The 26069-nt window shown below is 52.3% G+C and overlaps 2 protein-coding genes across 7 annotated transcripts; one reads left to right on the top strand and one right to left on the bottom strand.

Annotated features, from left to right (window-relative positions):
• Positions 1-422: 422 nt before the first annotated feature.
• LOC142988509 (proton myo-inositol cotransporter-like) lies at positions 423-7113 on the bottom strand. Of its 6 annotated transcripts, none has more exons than XM_076137703.1 (13): positions 6964-7113; positions 4908-5385; positions 4569-4728; positions 4100-4308; positions 3814-3922; positions 3572-3735; positions 3341-3455; positions 2842-2967; positions 2665-2774; positions 2260-2412; positions 1938-2104; positions 1184-1255; positions 423-1092 (listed from the first exon to the last, which is right to left on the bottom strand). In XM_076137703.1, exons 2-13 carry the CDS (start codon positions 5347-5349, stop codon positions 1084-1086), a joined length of 1836 nt encoding a protein of 611 aa, XP_075993818.1. In that variant the 5' UTR covers positions 5350-5385; positions 6964-7113; the 3' UTR covers positions 423-1083. The 6 variants fall into 6 exon arrangements, with proteins under 6 accessions (XP_075993818.1, XP_075993819.1, XP_075993823.1 ...); XM_076137704.1 differs by having other exon boundaries at positions 4908-5382; positions 6964-7112; XM_076137708.1 differs by lacking the exon at positions 6964-7113 and adding an exon at positions 6021-6543.
• A 92-nt stretch (positions 7114-7205) lies between these two features.
• Positions 7206-25934, top strand: lrrk2 (leucine-rich repeat kinase 2). The gene is made up of 52 exons (XM_076137700.1): positions 7206-8133; positions 8648-8733; positions 9390-9499; positions 9876-9964; positions 10692-10826; positions 10916-11050; positions 11560-11691; positions 11772-11891; positions 12213-12373; positions 12484-12551; positions 12655-12761; positions 12851-12980; positions 13067-13191; positions 13964-14091; positions 14557-14701; positions 14787-14926; positions 15068-15196; positions 15324-15494; positions 15606-15870; positions 15981-16169; positions 16265-16347; positions 16433-16490; positions 16593-16804; positions 17171-17421; positions 17512-17660; positions 17809-17902; positions 18003-18189; positions 18351-18532; positions 18614-18837; positions 18924-19045; positions 19137-19355; positions 19438-19639; positions 19729-19817; positions 19924-20111; positions 20327-20481; positions 20624-20770; positions 20991-21182; positions 21268-21414; positions 21567-21679; positions 21767-21957; positions 22058-22218; positions 22338-22508; positions 22637-22737; positions 22838-23050; positions 23153-23346; positions 23782-23854; positions 23959-24149; positions 24402-24554; positions 24837-25063; positions 25152-25220; positions 25320-25476; positions 25579-25934. The coding sequence occupies exons 1-51, from the start codon at positions 7998-8000 to the stop codon at positions 25442-25444; spliced, it is 7584 nt and encodes a 2527-aa protein (XP_075993815.1). The 5' UTR covers positions 7206-7997; the 3' UTR covers positions 25445-25476; positions 25579-25934.
• The last annotated feature ends 135 nt before the right edge of the window (positions 25935-26069 follow it).

Raw genomic sequence — 26069 nt, 5'->3', positions numbered from 1 at the left:
CTAATCAGATCTGCAGGACTTGGTTGGTTGGTTGGTTGACGTGTCAAAGCCTCCAGCACTCCACCCAACCTCTCCCTGCTGGGCCACGTCACCATGGATACAGGGTCTTATTACGCAGACGGGACAACGTGGCAAATCTCAGGATCACTAATGACCAGGCGAGCATCGGGCTTTACTGATTCGGACATTTAAATGTAATCAACCTGCCTATTAACCCTCTGAAGACCTGATGTGGAATCAAATCAGCTTTAGGTTCACATAAAGAGCATCTTAGGCTTAAATCTGCAAAGGATACATATTACATCACTCTTCAGGACAGAGAGGACACACCGGTCAATGCGACCCCACTTCTTTCTTCTCTCTCTCTCTCTCTCTCTCTCTCTACTTCACCTGTTTGTCATCAATCATGCACAACAGACTGCTTCAGTTTGAGAAGTTTTATTTTCCAGTGATCACATTAACATTAGGTTGTGTTCTGAGACATTTAAATACAAAGAGACGACAACAACAACAACAACAACAACAACAACAGAAGAGCAGACTGGAGACTGAATGAATCATTGCTGTTATAGATCTATAGAACAAACTCACATCATCACAGACAATCTGATCGTATAAGAGGTCAGAGACAGGATTCTGATCTGTCAAAGCTTTAACCTTTCACAATAAATACTGTATGTGAAAGGGTGGCAGGACTGTAACTACACACACACACACACACACACACTCATACACACACACACACACAGTTATACACACTCATCCCTTGGTCCATAGACATGTGCATTTTCCCCCTTATACACACACATACATGTTTTGTGCAGCACGCTTCCTCTCTAGATCATTATTATTGTTATTATTATTCTTCCCTTCATTTCCCAGACATTGCCCGGTGTTTACAAGGTGTGTGTGTGTCAGTGTAACATGTTCCAGCTGCACAGCCCCGACTGCTCAACCACAGCTGGATTTGAGCCATAAATAATAAATCTGGAGCCTTTTTTTAGAAAGTACCAAAGCCTGGCTGATGCCCCGAGTGTGAGAATGCAACCTGGATGTCCTGTCGTCATGGAGACACGCTGGCTGTTATCTGAGCTGCAGGAACAAGCAGAAGGGGAAACATTACAGGGGTGACTGAGCAGTCGTAGCGTTGCAGAGCTGAAGCTTAATGGAGGTCAGGACTCACTGTGATGTAGGCCAAGCCCCCGTCCGACCCCACCGCTCCATACTGGGAGGCGGGGCTTTCTGGGGAACTTTGCTAGAAAACGTTAAACAATTTAATTCAACAAAACAAAACAATGATTAGGCTTTAAAGTGCAACCTCCCCCGCTGTGTACAGAAGCAGATACTCATGATGGATCTGTTTACAAACCTCCACCGATCACAACAAGACCAGAACAGGGACGCTAAGATCTGAACTCAGAACAGAAGGAAGAGAAGCAGACACCTCGCCTGTATAACAGAGAGAGGCTGCAGAGGAAACAAACCCTGGAGACATCAGTCAAAGTCAAGATCCTCCTTAAACATCATCTGATCGACTATAAAGGATCAGATGATTGATTATTATTATTATGTTCATCAAACAAGCAGCGTTGGCCGACATCAGGGACAAGTCGTGATGCATTCAAGTGCTTCACATCTCATTCTGGAGTCTTGCTTCCAACTGAACATCAGAAAAGCTCCCAGATGAGACAAGGAAGCGACTAACAACTGATGAAGAGTAAGCAACAATAAGTGAAGATGAAAGCAACCACCATTAACCCAAACCTCAACCAGCAGAAGACAACAAGACGACTTCCCCTCCGTGCGTTTGTCGTCTTCCTCATCCTCAACCACAAAGTCAGGAAAGCCAAAGACAGAACCGCCCCCGTCTACTCCATCTCAGGCGCGTCGCTGTCAAGCCCGTCGCCGTCGGTCATGAGGCGGTTGCTGCCTTTTACCCTGATGTAGTTGACGCGGTCGACGGGCGAGGAGGCTCCACAGGAGCAGAGTGGACCGGAGAACAGGGCCTCCATGTCCTCCAGCTGGAGGCCCTGGGTCTCTGGGAGACAGCCCAGGACGAAGATCAGACCCAAGACCGCCAGGCCCGCGTACAGGAAGAACGCTCCTGAGAGGGAGAGGGGGAGGGAGGGAGAGAGAGAGAGAGAGATAGATAGAGATAGAGAGAGAGAGAGAGACTTTCAGGCTCAGGTAAAGGAAGTGTCAGCTCTTCCTCTAACATAAAGACCTTGACCATATTTGGGCAGAGCCTCCCTCCCTCACCGTAGTAAGTCAGATACTGGGCCACATGCAGGAAGGTCAGAGACACCAGGACGTTAAAGATCCAGTTGATTCCGGCTGAACAGGCGTTCCCAGTGCTGCGGGCCCACAGGGGGTAGATCTCAGAGTTCACCGTCCAAGGCATGGGACCCATACCTACCCCACACACACACACACACACACACACACACACACACACACACACACACACACACACACACACACACACACACACACACACACACACACACACACACACACACACACACACACACACACACACACACACACACACACACACACACACACACACACACACACACACACACACACACACACACAGAGAGGATGAGGCTTAACTCAACGTCTCACACACACACACCTGCTAGGATCAAAGTCATTCCTTACCTGGAGCAAAGAGAGCCAGGTAGAGGATGAGGCCCAGCAGGACGATCCAGGAGTACGGAGTGGGGCAGTAGTTGTAGGCCCACATGGGGCTCTGGGTCTGGTGCCCACATCTGGATCAGACAACATATTATTACACTGTCTCTCACACACACACACACACAGGATTCAGTCACCAACCTTCCCCAGGCAGCGTGGTCCGTCTCCCCCTGAGCGATGGGAACGCAGGACGAGTTAAACACTCCTGCTGTGTTGTCGTTGTAACAAAACCCACAATTTGGATCCAACATGCAGGGATCACAGGACCTGAGGGGGGAAAGCACACACACACACACACACACACACACACACACACACACACACACACACACACACACACACACACACACACACACACACACACACACACACACACACACACACACACACACACACACACACACACACACACACACACACACACACACACACACACACACACACACACACACACACACACACACCGCGCCAATGGTCAACATCATCTTGAAAACAATAACACACACGTTTTTTCATATAAGGGCAGAGAGGAAACGCCCTCCTGCACTCACACACTGGGCACAGTTCTCTCTCCTGCCTGTGCAGCGCCCTCTGGTGGCCTCTGACTGCACTAACACCCCTGGCTCACACACTGTCTTACCCATACAGTCGGCACGTTGAGTTCTGTGGATCCGTCGGGTGTAAAGTCACAGCGGGAGAGTGAAGAGCCGACACTAAGAAGCCCACAGCCAGTAAGGCCAGACTGAGAGCCGTGCCTGCGTGGAGACACAAAGAGAGAGAGAGAGAGAGAGAGAGTGAAGCCCTCCGTTACACCCCGGCCCCTCAGAGTCCCTGGTTCCTGAGTCCCTGTAGTGAGATGAAGGCTCCTCACCACAGAGGCTCCACAGGGTGAGCTTCCTGCGGCCCACCCTGTCCACCAGCCACACCCCCACCAGAGTGAAGGCAAAGTTGGTAGCGGACGTGGCGGCGGACAACCAGATGGCCTGATTGACGTCCCGCACGCCCGACATCTGCAGGATGGTGGCGCTGTAGTACCTGGAGACGGGACGCTCAGTCAGTCAGGGTGGGTGGTTGTTATTCTCCTCCACTTACACACAGAGAGAAAGAACCTACATGACCGTGTTGATGCCAGACAGCTGCTGAAACATCTGGAGGCCGCAGCCCACCAGGAGAGCCCTGCGTGTCGGGCCGTAGGTCAGCATGCGGTACAGAACCGGACCACCTACACACACACACACACACACACACACACACACACACACACACACACACACACACACACACACACACACACACACACACACACACACACACACACACACACACACACACACACACAGCCTGTTTGGTGATTGATTACTTTAAATGTCTGAAAGTTCCTCTCAAACTTCCCTTCTACCTTTGCTCGCCTCCTTCTCCTCTTCCTCGATGGCGGCACAGATGGTTTCGTACTCTTCGTCAACACCGTCGCTTCCTCTGATCCGGCTCAGAACCTCCCGGGCCTCCAGGTCGAAGCCGTTCTGGAGGAGCCAGCGGGGGCTCTCAGGCAGGAAGAAGAAGCCGATGAACTGCATGATGGCCGGGACGGTGGAGAGGCCCAGCATGTACCTGCACAGGGAGGAAGAGCAGGATCAACACCTGTACCACCCTGATGGAGCCTCTGTTACAGCACACACACACACACACACACACACACACACACACACACACACACACACACACACACACACACACACACACACACACACACACACACACACACACACACACACACACACACACACACACACACACACACACACACACACACACACACACACACACACACACACACACACACACACACACACACACACAGCAGAGCGTACCTCCAGCCGTCGTGGCTCAGGTAGCTGAAGGCCCCGTCCATCAGACTGGCGATGAACTGGCCCCCGGTGATGAAGAGGACGTTGATGGTGACCAGCCGACCCCTCATGTGAGGCGGAGAGACCTCTGCTATGTAGACAGGGACGGTCATGGAGGCGAGGCCTGAGGAGAGCAACCACACGGCTTTACTTTACTGCAGGGTCACCATGGAAACGTGCTTCAGGTTTCTTTACCTTGAACTGAATCTAACTCTCATTTCAGTTTGCTTTGGGACCAGTCTTTATACACACACACACACACACACACAGACACAGACACACACACACGCACACACAACTTACCTATACCCAGTCCCACTATGACCCGGCCCACCAGGAGGGCCCACTTGTCGGGGGACAGTCCCAGGACGATGCCGCCCACGCTGAAGACGAAGCTGGCGATGAGGATGCAGACCCTGCGGCCCAGCCAGCCGTTCATGGGCCCCCCGCACAGGGCGGACACGGCGGCGGCCCCCACGGTGCTGGAGACCACCAGCTCCTGCCACAGCGTGTCCAGGTCCAGCTCCTTCTTCAGCAGCAGCATGGCCCCCGACACAACGCCGGTGTCGTAGCCGAACAGGAAGCCTCCCAGAGCCGAGAAGAAGGCCAGGATGTAGACGAAGCCCCGAGCGGGGACCCGGCATTCCAGAGTGTCCCCGTCTGTGGCGGAGGGGCCGGCCCTCCTCTGGGGAGACATGAGACCCTGCTCGCCATCTTCCCCCGCTCTCTCCACCCTGCTGCCCATCAGGTCGCTTAGACTCTGCAGGCTGCGTGCATCCTGCTGAGGGACAGACGGAGATCAGGTTCAGGCTCACCGGGTCAGACCTGAGCTGACTGATGAGGTTTGGATCCAAGATCACCAACGTTCAGTCCTCAAGTGAAACACACACACTGAGACGTGACTGTCAACAAAGACACACCAGAGGTTTACTCGTTTCCTGGTCACCTCACTGTCTCGGCCGCTGCCTGATTGTGCGTCTATGTGGATGTGACAACACACACACACACACACACACACACACACACACACACACACACACACACACACACACACACACACACACACACGTTACAATCCATGTATGTACAGGGCGACGTGAACAAACGGTGGGGAAACTTTTTGCAGCGGCTTTAAGTTGGCAAGCTTACGTCAGTGACAAAGGAGCCGCGCGCGCACGCACACACACACGCACGCAGGCACACACGCACGCACACACACACGCAGACGCAGGCACACACGACTCAACCAGCTGATTGTCTGTGTTTCTGTCATGTGATCAAACTTCCCTGTGTCGCACTGACAATAACGTTAACATTAAGTTAGACTGCGCAAACTCAGAGGACAAATCAAGTTCAAGTCCTGACCAATCACACACACACACAGACAGACACACACTCTTATTCTGAACACTTTACCTACAGGCTGGTTTGTGCTTCCGTCAAACGGTTGAAGCTTCCGGTTGTGTATCGGCGTTATCCAGACTCACACTGCATGTGTGCTTATGGGTAAGCCCCGCCCTCCGAGCGCTACGATTGGTCAGGTCCCTACACGCTCACGCGCCGTCTGGCCAATCCAAGCGCGTGGATTGGTTTACTGAGGGGGGCGTGTCGTGCCCAGAAGCAGCACTGGATCATAATAAAGGCGCAGAACCACCGGCGGCCTCCAGGTGGCACCAGAGAGCCGCACAGCAGAGACTCCTGCCTGCTCACAGTCTCCGTGATACAGAGAAGCAGCTTTGTTTAGAGGGAATCGGTCCCGTCTCTCCCGAGGTTTCTCCCTTTTTTCCTTCTACATTCAGGTCTTCTCTGGAGTTTTCCCTGTTTGTCTTAGAGAGTTGTGTTCGGGTGGTGAACTTCCCGGAAGTTGTGTGTCTGTAAAGGCCTCTGAGACATGGATGTGATATTGGACCATACAAATAAGATCACAATAACATTCTCTTGGCTTAAACTCTGGATCAGACAGAGCTTTGGTACAGGATATAACTGTATATGTAAATAGATCAAAGACTGAGGCTTTTTAAAGTTCAGACCACTTTCTAGCATTTAAAGCAGAGCCAGTGAAGATGTTCCAAGTCCCAAGTTCAGTCTTTTATTGGTCACATGCTGTCATACAACGTTAACAACCGTGAAATGCTTTTACTAGTAGAACTTTAACCGAGCTGAGCTGAGCTAAGCTGAGCTAGGGTTAAACTACAGAAGAAAAGAAGAGCAATGCTGTCAATCAATCACAGCGATACTTCGAAACTCTTTATAACAAATTCCAACAAGTAATGTGAGCTTTTATGACTTTAATCTGCTACAAGGCTCCTCTGGTTACTTTTAAAGTTAGTTTAAGCTCAGGCAAAATGCTGAAAATCACGTGTTTTGGTGTAGTTTTGCTTCTTATCGTAGTTAGTAAAGTGAGTCACTGTCACACAGTCTTCACATGACGTAAACGCCGCATCTACCGTAATTACACTGATACACACGCATCACAACAACACGCAGCTCACTTTACCTCAGAGCGGAACAAGTCTGTATGTCATTGAATTGAATGATACTTGTGTGTGTGTGCCGTGTGTGTACCGAGTGTGTTTCGAGCTCAGACACAGATCAACATAAACACATTAAAGGTCTCAAAGTAACTTTCCTATAACGAAGTAACGAAGCAAAGTAGCGTCCAAGTTAACGACACTTTTATGCGAAATACGGCGCCCCTGAAGGCCCAAACCTGCCCCAGACTGTTCCATGCATCAGCTGAACTCCACCAGCAGGGCAGTAAATAGAAACACACACACAGACACACATTAGGCAGCTGCGTTTATAAAGTGGAGGTAAACACCACAGCACCCCTCAGCTAGCACCCATCAGCTAGCACCCATCAGCACCCATCAGCCTCCAGCGAGCCCGGGCCTGTGCTGACAGACTGTGCGGCCGGCACAGTGAGCCGTTTGCCGGCTGCTGCGTGTTGTGGGAGTGACCCGCTGTGATTTCTGCCCCGCTTCCTCTTTACACCACACGGGGAGTTCGTGTCGTTATTGGAGTCATATGATCCGGAGGAGGAACCCGCCTGTCTGGACTGAAAGCAGCCGGACTTCCCCTCCGCACAAACCGCAGAGAGTCACCACACCGCCGCCAAGAGGAACATGGTCCCCCGGCCCGGCAGGAAAAAGTTCGCCGAGGCTCCGTGACACTTCCCCCCGCCGTGACAGCACCGGAGCTCCCACGCTGCTTATGTAACAGAATGGAACGCGATGTGATCGATCGATCATCGGTGGTTATTGTACAGTAACACTTTCATATTTAATAACTTTGGCGATGCCGCAGCGGCGTGAAGGATCGAAGCCCTGCGGGGGCGTTTGAGTGAACAGAGACCCAAATGCTCCTCCGCTCCTCCGCTCCTCCTCAAAGACGATGGGTGACAAAGAGGAACTGGAGTTCAGACTGAAGAAGCTCGTGGTGCGGCTGAAGAACCTGCAGGAGGACCGACAGCTGAGCACGCTGATCCAGATCATCCAGGACCTCCTGTTCCTGGCGCACACAGACGATGGTAGGACACACACACACACACACACACACACACACACACACACACAGTTTATTAGCTGTAAACATGTTGGAGTAAACACGTAAATTCTGTTTATTACAAACCAGAATCCGTCAAAGATCAACATTTCTTCGGTTATGACGTCATTACTTAGTTGTAAACACTTTCTCTTTCTTACTGTGTATCTACAACTAACAGATAAAGTCTCTGATCATTTCCTGATCAATTACTCTATTGATTAGTCTGTATATCAGGTCAATAAATGCCAAAGAGTCTAAAATGAACTTCTTGCGTGTTCAGAAGTTAGAAATGTTTGACGATGAGTGACTGAACGTGTCTATCAATCATCTGTTCACCCTGAAGAGAACAAAGTGTGACTTGCACGCTTTTAATGGCTTCTGTATTTTTAGCCTCGACATCGCTGGACGACATTACAAGCTTTGTTTCATGCTTTCATAAATCCAATCAGAAGCTGTGAGTCTTCAGTCGTCCTCCTGTGTGTCTCTTGTCTCCACAGCAGCCGAGCTGTTTGAGGAGCAGGGAGTCCACGGGCCCCTCATGGTGGTGCTGTCCTCCTACAGCAGCAGTAAAGGAGTCCAGCAGGTATTCAGCCTCAGTAACACACTTTAATTACACCGCAACTCACACACTGGGTCCAAATGACAACCCACGACAATAAAGCTACTTTAGTACCAACAGTTGTAAATTCTGATTCTGATCCTTAAGGTAAGAGAAGCAGACTTGTTTGAGGGGTTGAACTGAATCCACTCTGAGTCCTGGAGTGTTGTAACCTGACAGATACGCTGTTTAAACAAAAGCTCCTTTCACTCTGGGACTTTGTGATAGAGTATGGAGGAGGAAGTGGATTGGCTGCTCGGCTCCCACAGGAACCAGGAGCTATTCTGTGGACACATCCTGGAACTTTCCTGAGCAGACAGATTGTTAGAGCGTCCAACACTGAGGCTCTGGACTCTAACATGTTAACTCTTCCTCACATATGTAGCTCTTCTCTATCACATGGTTGTTACTGCACACTGTCATCATTTGAGGCGGCGTCAAGGAGAACATGGGTCAACAAGAAGGTCCTGATCTTCTAAAGGAACAAGAAGAGACCTGTGTCTTATGAAGCAGGCAGTGATGAAGGTGTAGGAGGACATGAGACCTTCTCTCACTCCTTCAGGAGACCAGTTGAGACCTTCTCTCAGTCCTTCATGAGTCCAGCTGTGAGACCCTGTCTGTCTGTCTCTCTTTTCTTCCAGGTGGGCTGGTCGCTGCTGTGTCGCCTGATTGAGATCTGCCCGGCGACAGTAGACCACCTGACCCGGCCCCTGCACGCAGCCAAGGACTGGGACGTCCTGGGAGTGCACCAGTGAGTAAACACACATCGTCACGGCAACAAACAATACATCCACCTGGCACAGCCAATGAGGAAACGCACAGACTCTTCCTGCTGGTTGTTTGATGTTTGTTCCTAGGTGTTTGACTTCCTGCTCCGTCGTCATTTGGGCCGTTTCAGTTTTCACTTCCTGCTCCGTTTCACCACAAAACTTTTCCTCCAAGGAACTTTTCAATTCCTTTAACTTCTTCCTCTAACGCTGCCTTCACTTCTTCATTCATAAGTGACTGAACTCTTCTTAAGTCCACATCATTCCTGATATATGAAGGCGTGCATCAGTCTGGATTCTTACCTTGTTGTTGTTGTTGTGTGTTGAGCCTTGTGCTTGTGTTTGTGTGTGTGTGTGCAGGCAGATTCTGAAGGTCCTGGCTCAGTACAGCTCAGACTGCAGGGTGACCATGGTGGGCCTGAGGGCTCTGGCTCTCCTGCTGCGATCAGGTACTATCAAAATGAACACACCAGCCAATCTCACACACACACACACACACACACACACACACACACACCCAGCTCCAGAGCTCCATTTCCAGCCCGAGTCACAGTTTGTGCGTTTATTGGTGATAACCATCAGGGTCAGTGAAGTGAGGAGCCTGACTGAGCGTGAAGAACAAACCTGGACAGACGCTACGCAACCTGGTTAAGAGCCTTCTGGGAAAGGTTGTGTCATGTGATGAATGATGTCATGACATCGACCCGTCAATGAGGAAACTTTAGAACGGACAAGTGAGCGAACAGAAGAAATGGAGATGAAGGCACGAATAAGCAGAAAAGATGAAATGCTCTGGTTGTCAGTTTGTGTGTGTGTGTGTGTGTGTGTGTGTGTGTGTCCTTATCTATCCTCGCTCATTTTCAGTGATGACCTTTTTTGCTTTCGCTCTGAAAGCAACTGGAACAAGTCAGAAATAGAATGAAGCTGCTGGTCACACTGGATGAAAACAGACTTTGTTTGATACAAAACAGTGAGAAATCCTGACAAGATCACAAGAGAGAGAAAAGATAAGAGAGAAGATCAAATCTTCACTCAAAGCTCAGCCTCACATGGAATTATGAGGCTGGATGTGTTGATGTTTGGCTCTGGATCTTCTCCTCAGTGTTCAGTGTGTGTGTGTGTGTGTGTGTGTGTGTGTGGTGTATTTGTACTGACATTCTCCATGTACTGGTGTAGAAATGCTTCCTCTGCTGCTCCTGGAGGAAGAGGAGGATGTGTTCGGCCTGGTGGTTCAGGCCATGAAGACGTTTCCTGCGAGTGAGGAAGTGCAACTCCAAGGCTGTGCGGCGCTGCGGTCCCTCCTGGAGACGGGTACACACACACACACACACACACACACACACACACACACAGTGTTAGCACAGGATCTCTCCGTCTCAACTCTCCGTCTCTCTGCTTAGTGAGTGACGGCCACCTGCTGGAGTTTGTGGAGAACCAGGACCATGCGGTCGCTCTGGCAGCGCTGCAGAAGTTCCCAGACAACCCAGAGCTTCTCCTGCAGGCCATGAAGGTGCTGCTCCCTCTGGCCGGCCCAGGTGAGACCCTGGCCACACACACACACACACACACACACACACACACACAGTATTGATTATTAGGACATGGCTGCTGATCAAAAGATGGCCTGATGATGAAGAGGAGAGGCTTTTTCTTTCTAAAGCGCAATGACATCGAAGAATCTAACCGATTCATCTGATTGATCCAGAGTCGTGTTGGTGATCAGACTTACGGTTCAGTTTGACATCTTTGTCTTCATCTTCCTCTGTTCCCTCACATGACTCGGCCGCAGGCTTGAATCATGAAGGAGGAGCATCAAACTCCTCTCCTTCTCCTCGCTCTTTGTTTCACACGCTCCTGTTCTTGCCTCGCCGACAGAACAAAAGGTCACGACCTCCTCAACAATGTGAAGCGTCTCTAAATCTGATCACAGCTCAGGCGCATCGGTTGTTATCGATGTCGCCAGAGAGCGGTCCGCCGGTGGAGTTGAGTGTTCAGCTTCAGTCATGATGTAAACAACGGGACTGAACCTCTTTGATGTTTTCAGTCAGTAACGTGGAGATCTTGATGTCCGGAGGCGTTCGCTGCTACAGCAAACTCATGGCCGCCATGGACGCCTTCCCCGAGGAGGAGGAGCTACAGAAGACGGCCTGCTGTCTGTTCAAGAAGTTCACAACAGGTGAGAGGCAGGAGGGCAAAGGTCACAGCAAGAGATCCTTCTGTTGTGATCTGATCTGATCTGATCTGATCCGTCTGCAGAGAGTTACTACAACATCCTGGTGCTGAACGGCGTCCAGCGGGTGGCAGTGAGAGCCTGTCTGTCCTTCCCCGACAACGCCGCCCTGCAGGCCGCCGCGCTCTACTGCCTAGCCAACCTCAGTAAGGATACACACACACACACACACACACACACACACACACACACACACTTTATTTATAGCTCCAGCACAGCGGTTGGTGAGGGAGACACAGACAGACCTCAGTGTGTGACTAAAAACAAGTTGAAGGTTACCATGGGAACAGAAATAGGGTTTTTCATCTCCTGCTACCAGGCTGTGATCAGCTGCTCCGATTCCATCACTGATTATTAAACAAGTAAACACACAAACACAGAGCCTGTATGAGCTGAAATAACAGTGTGTGTGTGTGTGTGTGTGTGTGTGTGTGTGTGTGTGTCATACCATCCTCTCCCGCTCTCAGCGGCGACCATCGTGCAGAGCAAGGCGGTGGCGGAGCAGGGCCTGGAGGAGGGAGAGGAGGAGGAGAACAGGGGCCAGGAGGAGGTGGAGGACATGGGTCTGGGCTGGATGGAGGTCTGCTGCACGGCGCTGGAGCTCCACGCTGCTGAGCCAGACGTCCAGGTGGGTCCAGCACCTTCTGACCTTCTGACCCCTCTGAGGGACCTGAGTTTGAGTCCTGTGTGTGGACACATGGGCTCCAGCTGTAATGATGACATCATTCCTCTGTGCAGGAAGCTGCATGTTGGGCGATTCACAGCCTCTTACTGCATGGAGGCAAGATGAAGCAGGACCACCAGAGGTACACACACACACACACACACCTGTCTCTGTTTACATTGTTCAGCATCTGTGTGTGTGTCTGTGAAAGTGTGCGATGTCGTTGTAAAGCCGTTTCCTTTCAGGACGCCGGTTCACCGACAGTTAATGGCGGCCATGCTGCTCCATTCCTCCTCCCCCAAAGTCTTTAAAGCTGCTACAAGCGCCATGGCAACGCTCATCGCAAACAACAGTGAGTTCACACACACACGCACAACAGTGAGTTCACACACACACACACACACACACACACAGCTGATACGGCGTTCTCCCGTCCTGCAGGTGAGATGCGTTTCCTGCTGCTGTCCAGCGGCCTCCATGTGAACCTGGTGGAGATGATGAAGAGGCACTCCTCCTCAGCTGGAGTCTCTACCAGCGCCTGCAAACTGCTCCACCTGCTGTTCCAGGGCAGGTGAGGAGACCAGACCTGTCTCTCTCTCTGAGGATGACCTGTGTGTCTGTGGTTGAGCTCCATGTCTGTCTTCTCTCTGTGTGAAGGACGGCCAGCCTGGACGAGCTCAACATGGCCATGAGTCAGATCCTCAGAGCCATGAAGGTCCACAACTTTGAGCCAGAGGTTCAGCTGGAGGCACTGAGGGCCAGTCTGGTCTTCCTCTGCCCTGGTAAAGTGGAAGTCCTCCTCCTCCTCTTCCTCCTCTTCCTCCTCCTCTTCTTCCTCCTCGCTGTTTGAGGTCTTTCTCCTTCTTTTGTCATTTTTCTCTATAATATTCACATTATGATGATCTAGCAGCAGAAATCAGAGAGAGGAGAGGAGGAAATTGTGGTTTTGCAGAAAAATGCCCAAGTCTGAATGATGCAAGCTAAAGTTTCATCATGAGGAAGTTTGCAGTGAGCGTGTCACATCACTGCTCACAGGAGAGAGAGAGAGAGAGAGAGAGTTCAGTGAAAGTAGAAGTGAAACTACCATGCAAAAGGTCCAGCTGCTGTTTATCTGTCTGTCTGTCTGTCTGTCTGTCTGTCTGTCTGTCTGTCTCTCTGTCTCTCTGGCCTTCATGTCTCACTCAGCATTTGTTTACATTCATTAATCCGGTGAATAGCCTGTGTGTGTGTGTGTGTGTGTGTGTGTGTGTGTGTGTGTGTGTGTGTGTGTGTGTGTGTGTGTGTGTGAGAGTGTGTGTGTGTGTGTGGACCTTAATGTGACACAGTGAATGACATCATGACTCCAGTAACACACTCAGATCAGAGCTTTACTGAGAAGCAGCAGACTCTTCTGTGTATCCAGGAGTCTAACAGCATTTATACCTTCATGACCTTTCTGACTGATCTTATCTTCCATCTCCTCTGTGTGAACTGTAGACACACACAGGCAGCAGTGACCCGGGCAGCTGCTGATCAGATGGGTGATTGTTGTGTGTGTGTGTGTGTGTTGTGCAGACCGGAGCTTGAGGGAACACGGCGTCTCTGTGGCCGACCCTGACATGGCTGACGTGTCCCTGAAGGTGCTGAAGAACCAGTGTGTGGTGGAAGGAGCTCACGCCGTCTACCTGGAGGCTCTGAACCGGGTGAGGACACCTCTACCTCTCCATCCAGACCCTCTGTCCCCCTGGATGTAGAGCAGCAGACGCTCACTGGCCCCTCTGTGAATTAAAACAACAGTTCAACCATTCTCTCTAGAAATCATAGAGCAGTTTGTTCTGAAGCCTGTAATCACATTTGCACACGGAATTCCCCATCTGGGCGGGAGGAAGTGCGTCTGTAAAGGTCAAAACAAAGCCGCCACTTATCTGCCCAGAGGTTAGAGGACAGACATTCATCACCATTCTACTGCCATTAAGTCCATTACTTCACTTTTGTACAGTTTAGGACCAAGATTAGATTAAAATTAATTCAGGAAATTGACAGGAAATAATACTTAAACCCTCCACATCTGGAACTATGGAACAGTTTATAAAGACATCAAGTACTTATTCTGTGTGTGTGTGTGTGTGTGTGTGTGTGTGTGTGTCTGTGTGTGTGTGTGTGTGTAGTTCATCAGCAGCCTGCCCATCCAGAGCTGCGGCTTGAAGGTGCTCTCCGCTCTGGCTGACTGCTCCGGTGCAGTGGACCTCCTCTGCCAGCAGGGGGCCATAGACACGGTGCTACACACACTACAGATGTTCCCTACGGAGCGAGGTGCGTTACCACCCCCCAAACACACACACACACACTGAAGGAATCCCACCTCAGTGAACGGGATCTGACCCCCTGTCCTCCTCAGAGATCCACTACTGGGGTCTGAACCTCCTCAACTACCTCGTCTCCAAGAAGAAGCTGTCCAGGATGATCGTCCCTGTGCTGGCCTCTGTCCTGGTGGCTTCAGTCGTCCAGTACAAGGACGACCCTGAGATGCTGCTGAAGGTGAGGAAGACGAGGGGTCTGACAAAGAGATGAGACGTCAGGATCAGGATCATAACTCTTTGCTCCTGAGCGTTTATAGTCATGGCTTGTGTGATGGCGGTCTGAAGTGTGTGTGTGTGTGTGTGGTTGTGTGTCTGTCAGGGCTTCCAGGTGGCGCTGAGGATGATGGACGCCTGCTCAGGAGCAGCCGCTCACCTGCAGAAGGAAGACCTGGACCGGCAGATCTTCCAGCAGCTCAGAGAGGAGAGCCCGGATCAGGCCCACAGCTCGGTGAGGCAGGACGGCTCTGACCCAAACACACCCAGCAGCCATGTTGACTCACAGACTGTGATGTGTTCAGGTGAAGTGATCAACCTACCTTGATAAGCAGCTGAATGTTCTGCCCCTGGTCTCTCAGCTGTGCAGGTCCGTGTGTCTGGCTCTGTCTAAGATGTGGGCCGACCCAGAGTTACACTACGTCATGCTGGAGAAAGCCTGCGAGGACGGAGACACGCCCATGGCCGAGTGTCTCATCCAGCTGGGCGCCGACATCAACAAGATGACAAAGACAGAATCTCTCATCTACCAGGTCAGAGGTCACAGAGCCTCACAGAACCCAGATATATGATGTCACATGACCCCACCTGACCCTCTGGTCCTCTGAGTGTGTAACCATGGCGTGTGTGTGTGTGTGGTGCAGGTGTGTGAGAGAGGCGGACCTCTGGACCTGGTGGAGCTGCTGCTCAGCCGGGGCGCCCACGAGCAGCAGCTCCGCCGGGCTTTGGCGCTGAGCGTGAAGCGAGGCGACGGGCCGGCCGTCATCCAGCTGCTGGGCCGTCTGGGTCTGGACCTGAACAACAGCGCCCTCTGCCTGGGCGGCTTCAGACTGGGCCGCCTGGACGCCGCCTGGCTCAGCCCCCTGCTGGCAGAAAGAGGAAGAACCAACAGTCTGCGCTTCAACAACAGTGAGGAAACTTTGAGTGGGAGGATTTGATGGAGAGGTTTTGGTTGCTGGGCAGGTTTGGGGTCTCAGTTTGTCTCCTAAACTCTGAATCTACTTTCCCTTGTCTCTCAGGTAAAGGTGTGAGCTTGGCCCTGTACATTCAGTCTCTCCAGAGGTCCAGGAGCCTCCACAGCCCCCGCAGGTCTCTGGCCGACCCCTGTCTGACCTCCGGCTACATCTCAGACGAGAGCGACGACTGCAGCTTCAGCCCCGTCTCCTGGGACGACACGCAGTTTCTCAACGAGGACCTGGAGAGCGACGGTAAACGCCTGGCTGAGCCGTAGCTCCGCCCACTCTGGAGGGGTTTGGTGACTCAGAATCAGAATCAGACGAACCGTGTGCTCTCTTTTTGGCAGGAAGCGACTCTCTGTCCTGCGGTCCGTCTCCAAACCTCCTCAGTAAGCAGATGCAGACGCGCCGCAGACACACCAGCGGAGAGGTGAAACAACATTCAGACGCTCATTCGTCTCTACATGTGTTTATAAATAAAGATCTACTGACCCTGAGGTTGTTTGTGTCCTCAGAGTGAAGGTGAACACTTTGATCCTGCACAGAGGAGATATGGAAGAACGGGACACAAAGGTGACATCATCATCATCCAGCTCATCAATCATCTGCTCAGGCTCGGCTGCTTGTTTCCTTATTGATCGGTGTGTGTGTGATGTGTGTGTGTTTGATCGACAGCCGTCTACTCGCCTGTTCTGGGCTCGGGGGAGAGCTCCGCCTCCCTGCTGAGGGAGAAGGAGCGGATCCGCCTGCTGGACCTGTCGGGGAACGAGCTGGACTCTCTGAGCTGCCTGACGGACGACGGCTCGGTCCTGCGGCAGCTGGAGCATCTGACCCGTCTGGACCTGAGCCACAACGGGCTGCAGGAGCTCCGCCCCGCCCTCTGCCAGGTACTGACCTCTGAGGGGTCACACAGGGAATGGAGCAGGGAGGTGCAGGACCACGCTTCATCCATGTGACTCAGTGTGACTCAGCATGAAGCAGCATGAAGCAGCATGAAGCAGCATGACATCAGCTGCTTTCACTCTCATGTTGTGTAATGGACACACTTAGTACACAGATCCATTATATGTTCAGTCAGACTGTTTGTGTTCTCTGGGTCACGTGTGTGTGTATCAGTGTGTGAAGTCTCCGTGTCGTGTTCTCCTCCCTCACTTTCCAGTAGGAAGTGGTTTTGGTAGGAAAAGGAAAAGCCTGTAACCATGACAACAGGAGCAAATCAGATCTAATGTGCGGTTCTGTTGTCTTCCTCTCAGAGCTTGAGGAGTTTGACCCGTCTGGACCTGCAGGCTAACCGGCTCCAGTCTCTGCCGGCGGAGCTTCTGTCTCTGCCGTCGCTCAGCACGCTCAACGTCTCTCGGAACTGCGTGGGGCCCCTGCTGACCTTTGACCCCGCCCTCACCTGCCCCTCGCTGCGGCAGCTCAATCTGTCCTTCAACAAGATCCAGACCTTCCCCGAGCAGCTGGGCCGGGCCATGGAGAGTCTGGAGGAGCTGCTGATGGAAGGGTGAGGACGCCCTGATGGAGAGGAAGTGAATGAGCCACGTGTTCATAATGAGTCCTGCTTCACTTCCTTCTGTGTTCTCTCTGTGTTCAGTAACAGTATAAGTGAGCTCTGCACGCCGCTGTGTCTGCCTGAGATCAAGGTGCTGGACGTGAGCAAGAACAGCGTGGAGAACATCTCAGCAGACTTCCTCACCGGCTGCAACAAGCTGGAGAACTTAGACGCCTCCTCCAACAAACTCAGTGAGTCCAGCTGATCCATCTGATCCATGTGGTTCCTCACGTTTCCTTTATCCTTTTGAGATCTTCAGTGAGGAGTCACATTAAAGGAACTTGTTTGTCTGAAGCACATTTGTTGAGATGAAGAGTTAAATGTTCACGTCTTCTCCAGGTTCTGTGTCTCACCTGCCTGTGAAGATGATGACGCTGAAACTAGCAAACAACAGCTTCACTGAGGTCCCTAAGGCCGTCCTGGACCTCCCTAAGTGAGTCTGTCCTGATGTCTGTGTTGTCTGGAGGATCATGAGCAGATCTTCTCCTCCTCAGACTCAGAGGCTCATCTTCTTCTTGCTCTGATCTTCACAGCTTGCGGTCGGTGGACATGAGGACCAACGACATCGCCGTCCTGCCCGGCCCGGGAGTTTGGGCGTCCAACAACCTCAGAGAGCTGATGTTCAGTCAGAACTGTGTGGGCGCCCTGGACCTGAGTGGACCCATCCTCAAATGGATCCGTCTGGAGAAACTCCACCTGAGTGAAAACAAGCTCACAGAGGTGTGTAGAGCCACACACACACACACACACACACACACACACACACACACACACACACACACACACACACACACACACACACACACACACACACACACACACACACACACACACACACACACACACACACACAGGTCTGTAACTGTGATGTCTGTGTTCAGATCCCTCCTCAGATCGGGCAGCTGGAGGGTCTCACCTCTCTGGACGTGAGCCGGAACACGGGCCTGCGTTCCTTCCCAGACGAGATGGGGAAGCTGGGCCGACTGTGGGATCTTCCTCTGGACGGCCTTCGTCTCCAGCTCAACCTCAAACTCATCGGCAGCAAGACCAAAGACATCGTCAGGTCAGGAGGTTTGAGACAGGAGGACACAAACACTCTGAGATGTTTGAATGTGAGGTGATGATGGAGATGATGTTCCTCCAGGTTCCTGCAGCAGAGGCTGAAGAAGGCAGGGCCGTACTACCGCATGAAGCTCATCGTGGTGGGGAACGCCGGCAGTGGGAAGACCGCCCTGATCCAGCAGCTGATGAAGCTGAAGCGCTCCCAGCTGAGCTCGGAGCGGACCGGCGCCGGCATCAACGTCAGGGACTGGACCATCAGGGAGCGGGACAAGAAGAATATGGTGCTGAACGTCTGGGACTTCTCAGGTGGGCTCAGCATGAACACAGATGATGATGAAGATGATGATGAGGATGATACGGTCATATTGAGCCCCGGCCTCTGTCCTCCACAGGTGGAGAGGAGTTCAGCGGCTCTCACTTCCTGACCTCCAGAGCTCTGTACCTGGTGGTCTACAACCTCAGCAAAGGAGCCGGGCAGGTGGACGCCCTCAAGCCCTGGCTCTTCAACATCAAGGTGAGTCTCTGTCCTGTGACCCTCTCTCTGTGTGTTTGACTCTTCTGAGCCTCACTCTCTGTGTGTTTGACTCTTCTTCTCTGGGCTCCAGGCTGCAGCTCCGCTCTCGCCCGTCATCCTGGTGGGAACCCACACAGACGTGAGCGAGGAGGCGCAGGTCCAAGCCTGCCTGACTAAGATCAGGCAGGAGCTGCTGAACCACCAGGGCTTCCCCGCCATCTGGGACTACCACATGGTCTCCGCCTGCGAGGACTCGGACGCCATGAACAAACTACGCAAGGCCATAGCCAGAGAGATCAGCAGCTTCAAGGTGAGGAAGAGCAAAAGGCAGATGAAGCTTCAGGAAACACGGCAGCTTGGTATTGAGATGTTTGACCTTCTCTCTGCTGCAGATCCAGGGCCAGCCTGTGATGGGCCAGCTGGTCCCTGACAGCTACGTGGAGCTAGAACGCAGGGTCCTCCAGGAGAGGACCAAGGTTCCTCCAGAGTTCCCCGTCCTCCGGCACCAGCAGCTGCTGCAGCTCATCCAGGAGAGTCAGCTGCAGCTGGAGGAGGCTGAGCTGCCGCACGCCGTCCACTTCCTCAGTGAAGCAGGTCAGCAGGTTGAACTGCAGCTTTCCTCCCTCTCCTCCCTCTCCTCCTTCCACCTGCTTCATCATGTAGCTCTCTTCTGCCCTCTGCAGGCGTCCTCCTGCACTTTGATGATCCTGCACTGCAGCTCCAGGAGCTCTACTTCATCGACCCACAGTGGCTCTGCAACATCATCTCTCAGGTCTGGGCCGTGTGTGGGTGCTCTTCTTCCTCATGATGGTTGGCCCTGTGGCAGACACACAGATTCAGGTGTGTGTGTGTGTGTGTGTGTGTGTGTGCGTGTGTAGAAGCTGACCCTGAAGCGCTGCGGCTCCTGGGAGCATCCTAAAGGAGTGGTGCAGCGCTCCCTGGTGGAGGAGTTCCTGTTCGAGAGCAAATGTTTCCCCAAGACTCACGTGACTCAGCTGTTCAAGCTGCTGGAGAAGTTTCAGATCGCCCTGCCGTTTGGAGACAATCAGCTGCTGGTGCCGAGCAAGTGAGAGCGTCTTCTTCTCCACGTCCAACCCTCACAGAGACTAAAGCACAGGAAGCAGATTTAGTTTGGTAGTTTAGTCTGTAGAGTCCTGGCTGCAGGATGGAATTCATAGAAGTGATTGAAATCCTAAACTAACTTCTGTCTGTCTCTCTCTCTCTCTGTCTCTGTCTGTCTCTGTGCCTGTCTCTCTGTCCCTGTCTCCTCCTCGTCCTCAGTCTGTCCAAACACAGGCCTGTGATCCAGCTGCCTCACTGTGAGAACTCAGAGGTGATAGTGCGTCTGTATGAGATGCCCTACTTCCCTATGGGGTACTGGTCCCGCCAGATCAGCCGCCTGCTGGAGGTCTCCTGCTTCCTGCTCTGTGGCCCAGGTGACGCTCCCTCACAGCCGCCGCTCTGTAGACACACACACACACACACACACACACACACACACACACACACACACACACACACACACGAGGAGGCGGAGCTCAGTGATTGACATTGTGAGTGCTCTGCTGTTTGATCCAGAGAAAGTGGTCCGACCCAACCGGATCTACTGGAGGACCGGCGTGTACCTGAGCTGGTCCCCTGAGGCCTACTGCCTGGTGGAGGCCGCCTCGCTGGAGCAGAACCCCTCCAGCTTCGTCAGGATCACTGTGCCTTCATCACGCAAAGGTACGGCACACCTTCCTCATCATCATCATCATCATCATCATCATCATGTTTATCTGATGTATGCTGGTTCATGCTCGTGACAGTTGTGTTGCTTTGATTTCTGACTGGTCTCTCCTGGTCCCTGCTGCTCTCTGCTGGTCCCTGCTGCTCCCTGCTGGTCTCTCCTGGTCCCTCCTGCTCCCTGCTGGTCTCTCCTGGTCCCTGTTGGTCCCTCCCTCAGGCCGGGTCATCCTGGGCCAGGTGGTGGACCACATCGACTCCCTGCTGGAGGAATGGTTCCCCGGGCTGCTGAACACTGACGTGCACGGCAGCGGCGAGGCCCTGCTGAAGAAGTGGGCCCTCTTCAGCTTTGAGGACGGACAGGAGTGGAGACAGATCCTGCTGGAGGACCTCTTTGGACACTTTCACAACGGTACGTCGGGTCAGAACAAACAAACGTACGCCACTTCTTCATGAGAGTGGGAGGAGCTTGATGCTGAAGGTTGTGTGGCTTGTAGACTTCCTGTTGGAGAACCCAGACGACCCTCACTGCACGCTGCCCATCGCTCACATCGCCCCGGACCTGCTGCTGGTGGACCAGCCTGCAGGGACCATCCTGGACAACCAGGAGCTGCAGGTGGAGCTGACCAAGGAGAACCTCCTGGGTACAGCCGCCCACACACACACACACACACACACACACACACACACACACATCAGGCCTGACTCATCATCATTAAGGGGAAAACGGTGATGAAGATCTGATGTTTGTTTTGTCTTCCTGCGTCCTCTTTATGTTGTCGTCTTCTGTAAACAGGAAACGGCGGCTTTGGAACCGTCTACAGAGGAGTGTATAAGAATGAAGAGGTGGCTGTGAAGATCTTCAACAAGCACGCGTCTGAGATCTACGTCTACAGGCTCCTCAGACAGGTACGCTGACCTTTGACCCCCCTCTGGCGTCCTGCGTGTCCCTGTCTGTCCTCTTCACGTCCCTGTCTGTCCTCCGTGTCTCTGCAGGAGCTGGCGGTGCTGGGTCGTCTCCGCCACCCCAGCCTGGTGGGCCTGCTGGCGGCGGGCTGGGTCCCTCAGGCCCTGGTGATGGAGCTGGCTCTGAGAGGCTCGCTGGACTCGCTGTTCCAACGCGAGAACGGGAGCCTGAACCTGAAGCTGCAGCACAGGATCGCCCTGCAGGTGGCAGACGGACTCAGGTACGGGATCAGGATCAGGGAGGGACGGGTCCAGATCTTGACCCTGACAGGAACAGGAGCAGCAGCTGTACTCTCTCTCTCTTCATGTGTGTGTGAGCAGGTATCTGCACTCGGCCATGATCATCTACAGAGACCTGAAGCCTCACAACGTCCTGCTGTTCAACCTGAAGACCGACTCAGAGATCATCGCCAAGATCACAGACTATGGCATCGCTCAGTACTGCTGCAGCATGGGGGTCAGGAGCTCCGAGGGGACGCCAGGTGAGACCCGCCACGCCTGGAGCTCCGCCTCCAGCCTGAAGCTCCGCCTCCAGCAGGCCACCCCGCCTCTTTGTTCGCTCCTCTTACAAAGTTATTCTTTGTAAAAATGATTTCTGCAGGTTTCAGAGCACCAGAGGTTGCCCGGGGGAACGTGATCTACAACCAGCAGGCTGACGTCTTCTCCTTCGGCCTGCTCCTCTATGACCTCCTGACCTGCGGGGAGAGAATCGCTGACGGCATGAAGTTCCCCAGTGAGTTTGATGAGATCGCTGTTCAGGGAAAACTTCCAGGTAAACTAACGTCTCTATCTACGTCACCTTCTGATGTCTGAGAGCTCCTTCAGTCAGCAGAGCTTTGGACCTATAAATAAACATCAGGAGGTCATGGTCTCACCTGTCTCTTTCCATCTTAAACACAGACCCGGTCAAACACTACGGCTGCTCTCCCTGGCCGGGCTTTCAGGCTCTGATGAGAGACTGTCTGAGGGAACGTCCTCAGGATCGCCCCACGTCTGCCCAGGTCAGCACACACACACACACACACACACACACACACACACACACACACACACACACACACACTCTTCCTCACCCCAGCCCTCCTGCTCTGATGTCTGCAGGTGTTTGAGCGTCTGAACTCGGGGGCGATGCTCTGTCTGATGAGGGAGCTGCCGGTTCCTCGGGAATTTAACGCCGAGTGCTTTGTGGTGAGCGCCGGCAGCAGCGCCGGCCCCGGGTCCAGCCACCGGGCCTGGCTGGGTGGAGGCAGCAGCACCCAGAGGCTGGGCTCCATCGCTGTTATGGACCTGGACAGCAACGCAGTCAGCACCCAGGTACTGTGAGCACCCTGAGGCGTGTTCTTCATCATGTTCTGGTTCTGGTGCAGGCCCAGACAGGTTCTCCTCCTCACAGCCGCTCTCTCTCTGTCACCACAGGAGATCGACACCAGTCCCGTCCTCTGTCTCACCATCGTCCAAATCCCAAACGAGCCTCACGATTGGCTGGTAGCCGGCACCCAGTCTGGCTCCTTAGTGGTCATCAGCACCCAGGACACGTCACGCTGGCACCACCTGCAGAGGGTCACCGACGCCGTCACGTCGCTCTTCTTCCACGTACACCCGCGGCGAACGTAAGTGCAGCACCATGTCGCCCTCTGCTGGACTCTAAGAGAACCGCAACTACAATGTATGAAGGCTGCATGAAGCTCCAACATCAAACATCTTCATCTTCATTTAAACTGCATCAATCTGGATCATTCATATCAATGATAAGCAGTTCATTAAAACTTAACTCCTTATTGTAACTATGCTTACAGATTGAGATCCTTTACTCTGTTTACTCTCTGATAGTGTTTAAGTTTCATTAGTCTTATTTCTAAATTGGAAAACAAAAAAAAATAAAATATGGAATTGTAATCTAATCAAATTATATTGGAAACAAATGTAATATTGTTGATTTCTAATGAAAATACCTAAAACAACAGTATGATTGTCAGAATTTGTGTCTATATCAGATTTCAGAATGATGTCATCATGATTTTAAACGCCTTTGATTCTGTTTTCAGTCAAAGGAAGAACTACCTGCTGGTGGGAACAGCTGATGGGATCCTCACAGTGTACGAGGACTCAGAGCTGAAGGTAAACACCGGACCTTCATGACTTCAACTCTATTTCCTTCTGAAGTCTCCTCACTGTGCTGCAGTCTGAGGGTTTCTGGTTCACATGACTTCCTCCCTCTGCAGCAGGAGAATGGACAGCCTGTTAAAACTCTCACCATCGGGAATGTCAACACGCCCGTCATGTGTCTGGGCCAGTCTGCGCACACGCCGGACAGAATGTGTGTGTGGGCCGGCTGCGGCTCCAAGGTCCTGTCCTTAACCGCCGACTACGAGGTCGGCAGGAGCATCGACACCAGGCGGGGCCTCCTCCTACAGTGAGTCCACTCAGGGGCCGGGGGCTGCGTGAGGCCGCTCTGAGATCAGGGCCAGAGCTGTGCTACCTGCGGCCCCTTGAGCCAGGCAGGGCTGAGAATCTACAGTGTGTGTGTAGTGTGTGTGGGGAAATCACAGATAGCAGATTGTAAATAATAGAAAAAGCTTGAAATTAATCCAGAAAAGATGAAAGAACCAGAATGCATACAATCAATACAAACTCCTGTGTGTGTGTGTGTGTGTGTGTCCTCCAGGCAGCATCGATCAATGAGCCGTGACGCGTGTGTGTTGCGGATGGTGGTGGACACGTTTGTGTACCTGAGTAAGGTCGGGGGGTCGACTGTGGAGGTCTGGGACAAGAGGAGCGACAAGATAGTGGACAGCATCGACTGTGCTCAGCTCCTCAGGTACACACACACACACACACACACACACACACACACATACACACACACACACACGCACACACACACAGTATTGATTGCGTGTAATGACAGTGGTTAATATATGTAAATGTAAATGATGTTGCGGGAATTTATGTCCAAACTCAATGTGATAGGTTCAATGCTCTCACCTGCTCTAGATGAGCGGCAGCAGCTGATCTGTCTGTGCAGCTCTGTGCAGCTCTACATTGCTCACCACGTGACACACACACACACACACACACAGCTGTTACTGATTGATTGCAGGCACGGCTCGGGCTGGAGGCGGCGGAGGGCCAGCGAGGCGGAGCTTTCCTTCGAGGCCGCGCCCACCTGGGCCCGGGTCAAGTCCCTGATGGTGCAGAGCGGTGCAGCGCTCTGGATCGGCACCAGAGGGGGCTACCTGCTGCTGCTGGAGCTCTCCAAGCACCAGACGCTCCAGATCATCGGCCACCACTGCCAGTCCATCCGCAGCATGGCCTCCACCTTTATAGGTGTGTGTGTGTGTGTGTGTGTGTTCTGCATGTCTTCAGTATTGATAACAAGCTGATGTCATTCTGAAATCTCTTCCTTCATGGACAGAATCTCTAAACCGTAAGAACGTGGTGCTGGCGTTGGGCCGGCGACTCCAGCAGGACAAGAATCAGTCAGGTGAGACTCACGTGTGTGTGTGTGTGTGTGTGTTTGAGGTTGAGCCACTCGTCATAATGGTGAGGCTGAAGTGTGTGTTTGTGTGTGTGTGTGTGTTAGACGAGGAGTCGGTGCTGATGGTGTGGAACAGCTCTCTGCCCATGGAGGTGAAGGACTTGAACAAACACTGTGAGATGAGAGAGCAGATCGCAGCCCGACTGAGAGAGCAGCTGCAGTACGAGTGACAGGGGAGGCTGCAGCTCTGCATGAGTGACAGGTGAGGCTGCAGCTCTGTACACTCTACATTCAGGTCAAATGTATAGAATGAGCAGGATTATGTTGCCAATAACAAATAACAACTAGTTTTCCTTTATTACAGGTGTTGCATGTAAAGGGATGGACCCCTGCAGGCGTCAGCAGGGGGGCGTGTCAGACAGACACACACACACACACACACACACACACAGCTGCAGGTGCAGACGTGTGTGAAAGAAGACGACACATTCTTCTTGTATCTTTGACCTTGAGACACTTTTGATAAAGGGACACAGATGATCTGATGTGTGACCTCATTTGTTTACTTTGTGATCATTTAGGAAACCAGGAAGTGACATTTTAAAACCAAAGGAAGCAAAGTCTGAGTGTATCTTTGCTTATTTATTCTGATTTGTACCTTTTTGTGTGCGTTTATGAAGTTTTTACGGTGTCAGCGTTATTAAATCTATTTTATGCGAGGCTGCGTCTCATCTTTGTGTTTCACTCAAACATTTACAGGAACAGAACTCTGGACTGAACCTTTCTGTTATTGGACCTTATTTCTCATCTCTGACCCACAATTTTGTCTGTTTTTGATATTTTTTGCCACAATTT

This window comes from Genypterus blacodes, unplaced genomic scaffold, assembly GCF_046128005.1.
Source record: "Genypterus blacodes isolate CSIRO-AG114 ecotype Tasmania unplaced genomic scaffold, CSIRO-AGI_Gbla_v1 ptg000332l_1, whole genome shotgun sequence".
NCBI classification, from domain to species: Eukaryota; Metazoa; Chordata; class Actinopteri; order Ophidiiformes; family Ophidiidae; genus Genypterus; species Genypterus blacodes.
Note: the sequence above shows the minus strand (reverse complement) of the source record. Positions and strands in the feature narration are given on the sequence as shown.

Coding starts and splice junctions, on each gene's coding strand:
- LOC142988509 (XM_076137703.1), bottom strand. CDS start 5,349: ATGGGCAGCAGGGTGGAGAGAGCGGGGGAAGATGGCGAGCAGGGTCTC. Junction 3,456..3,571: donor CACCCTGTGGAGCCTCTGTG/GTGAGGAGCCTT, acceptor GTCTCCACGCAG/GCACGGCTCTCAGTCTGGCC. Junction 2,105..2,259: donor CCAGTATCTGACTTACTACG/GTGAGGGAGGGA, acceptor TCTCCCTCTCAG/GAGCGTTCTTCCTGTACGCG.
- lrrk2 (XM_076137700.1), top strand. CDS start 7,998: ATGGGTGACAAAGAGGAACTGGAGTTCAGACTGAAGAAGCTCGTGGTG. Junction 12,981..13,066: donor CACCTGCTGTTCCAGGGCAG/GTGAGGAGACCA, acceptor CTCTGTGTGAAG/GACGGCCAGCCTGGACGAGC. Junction 15,197..15,323: donor CGGATCAGGCCCACAGCTCG/GTGAGGCAGGAC, acceptor CTGGTCTCTCAG/CTGTGCAGGTCCGTGTGTCT.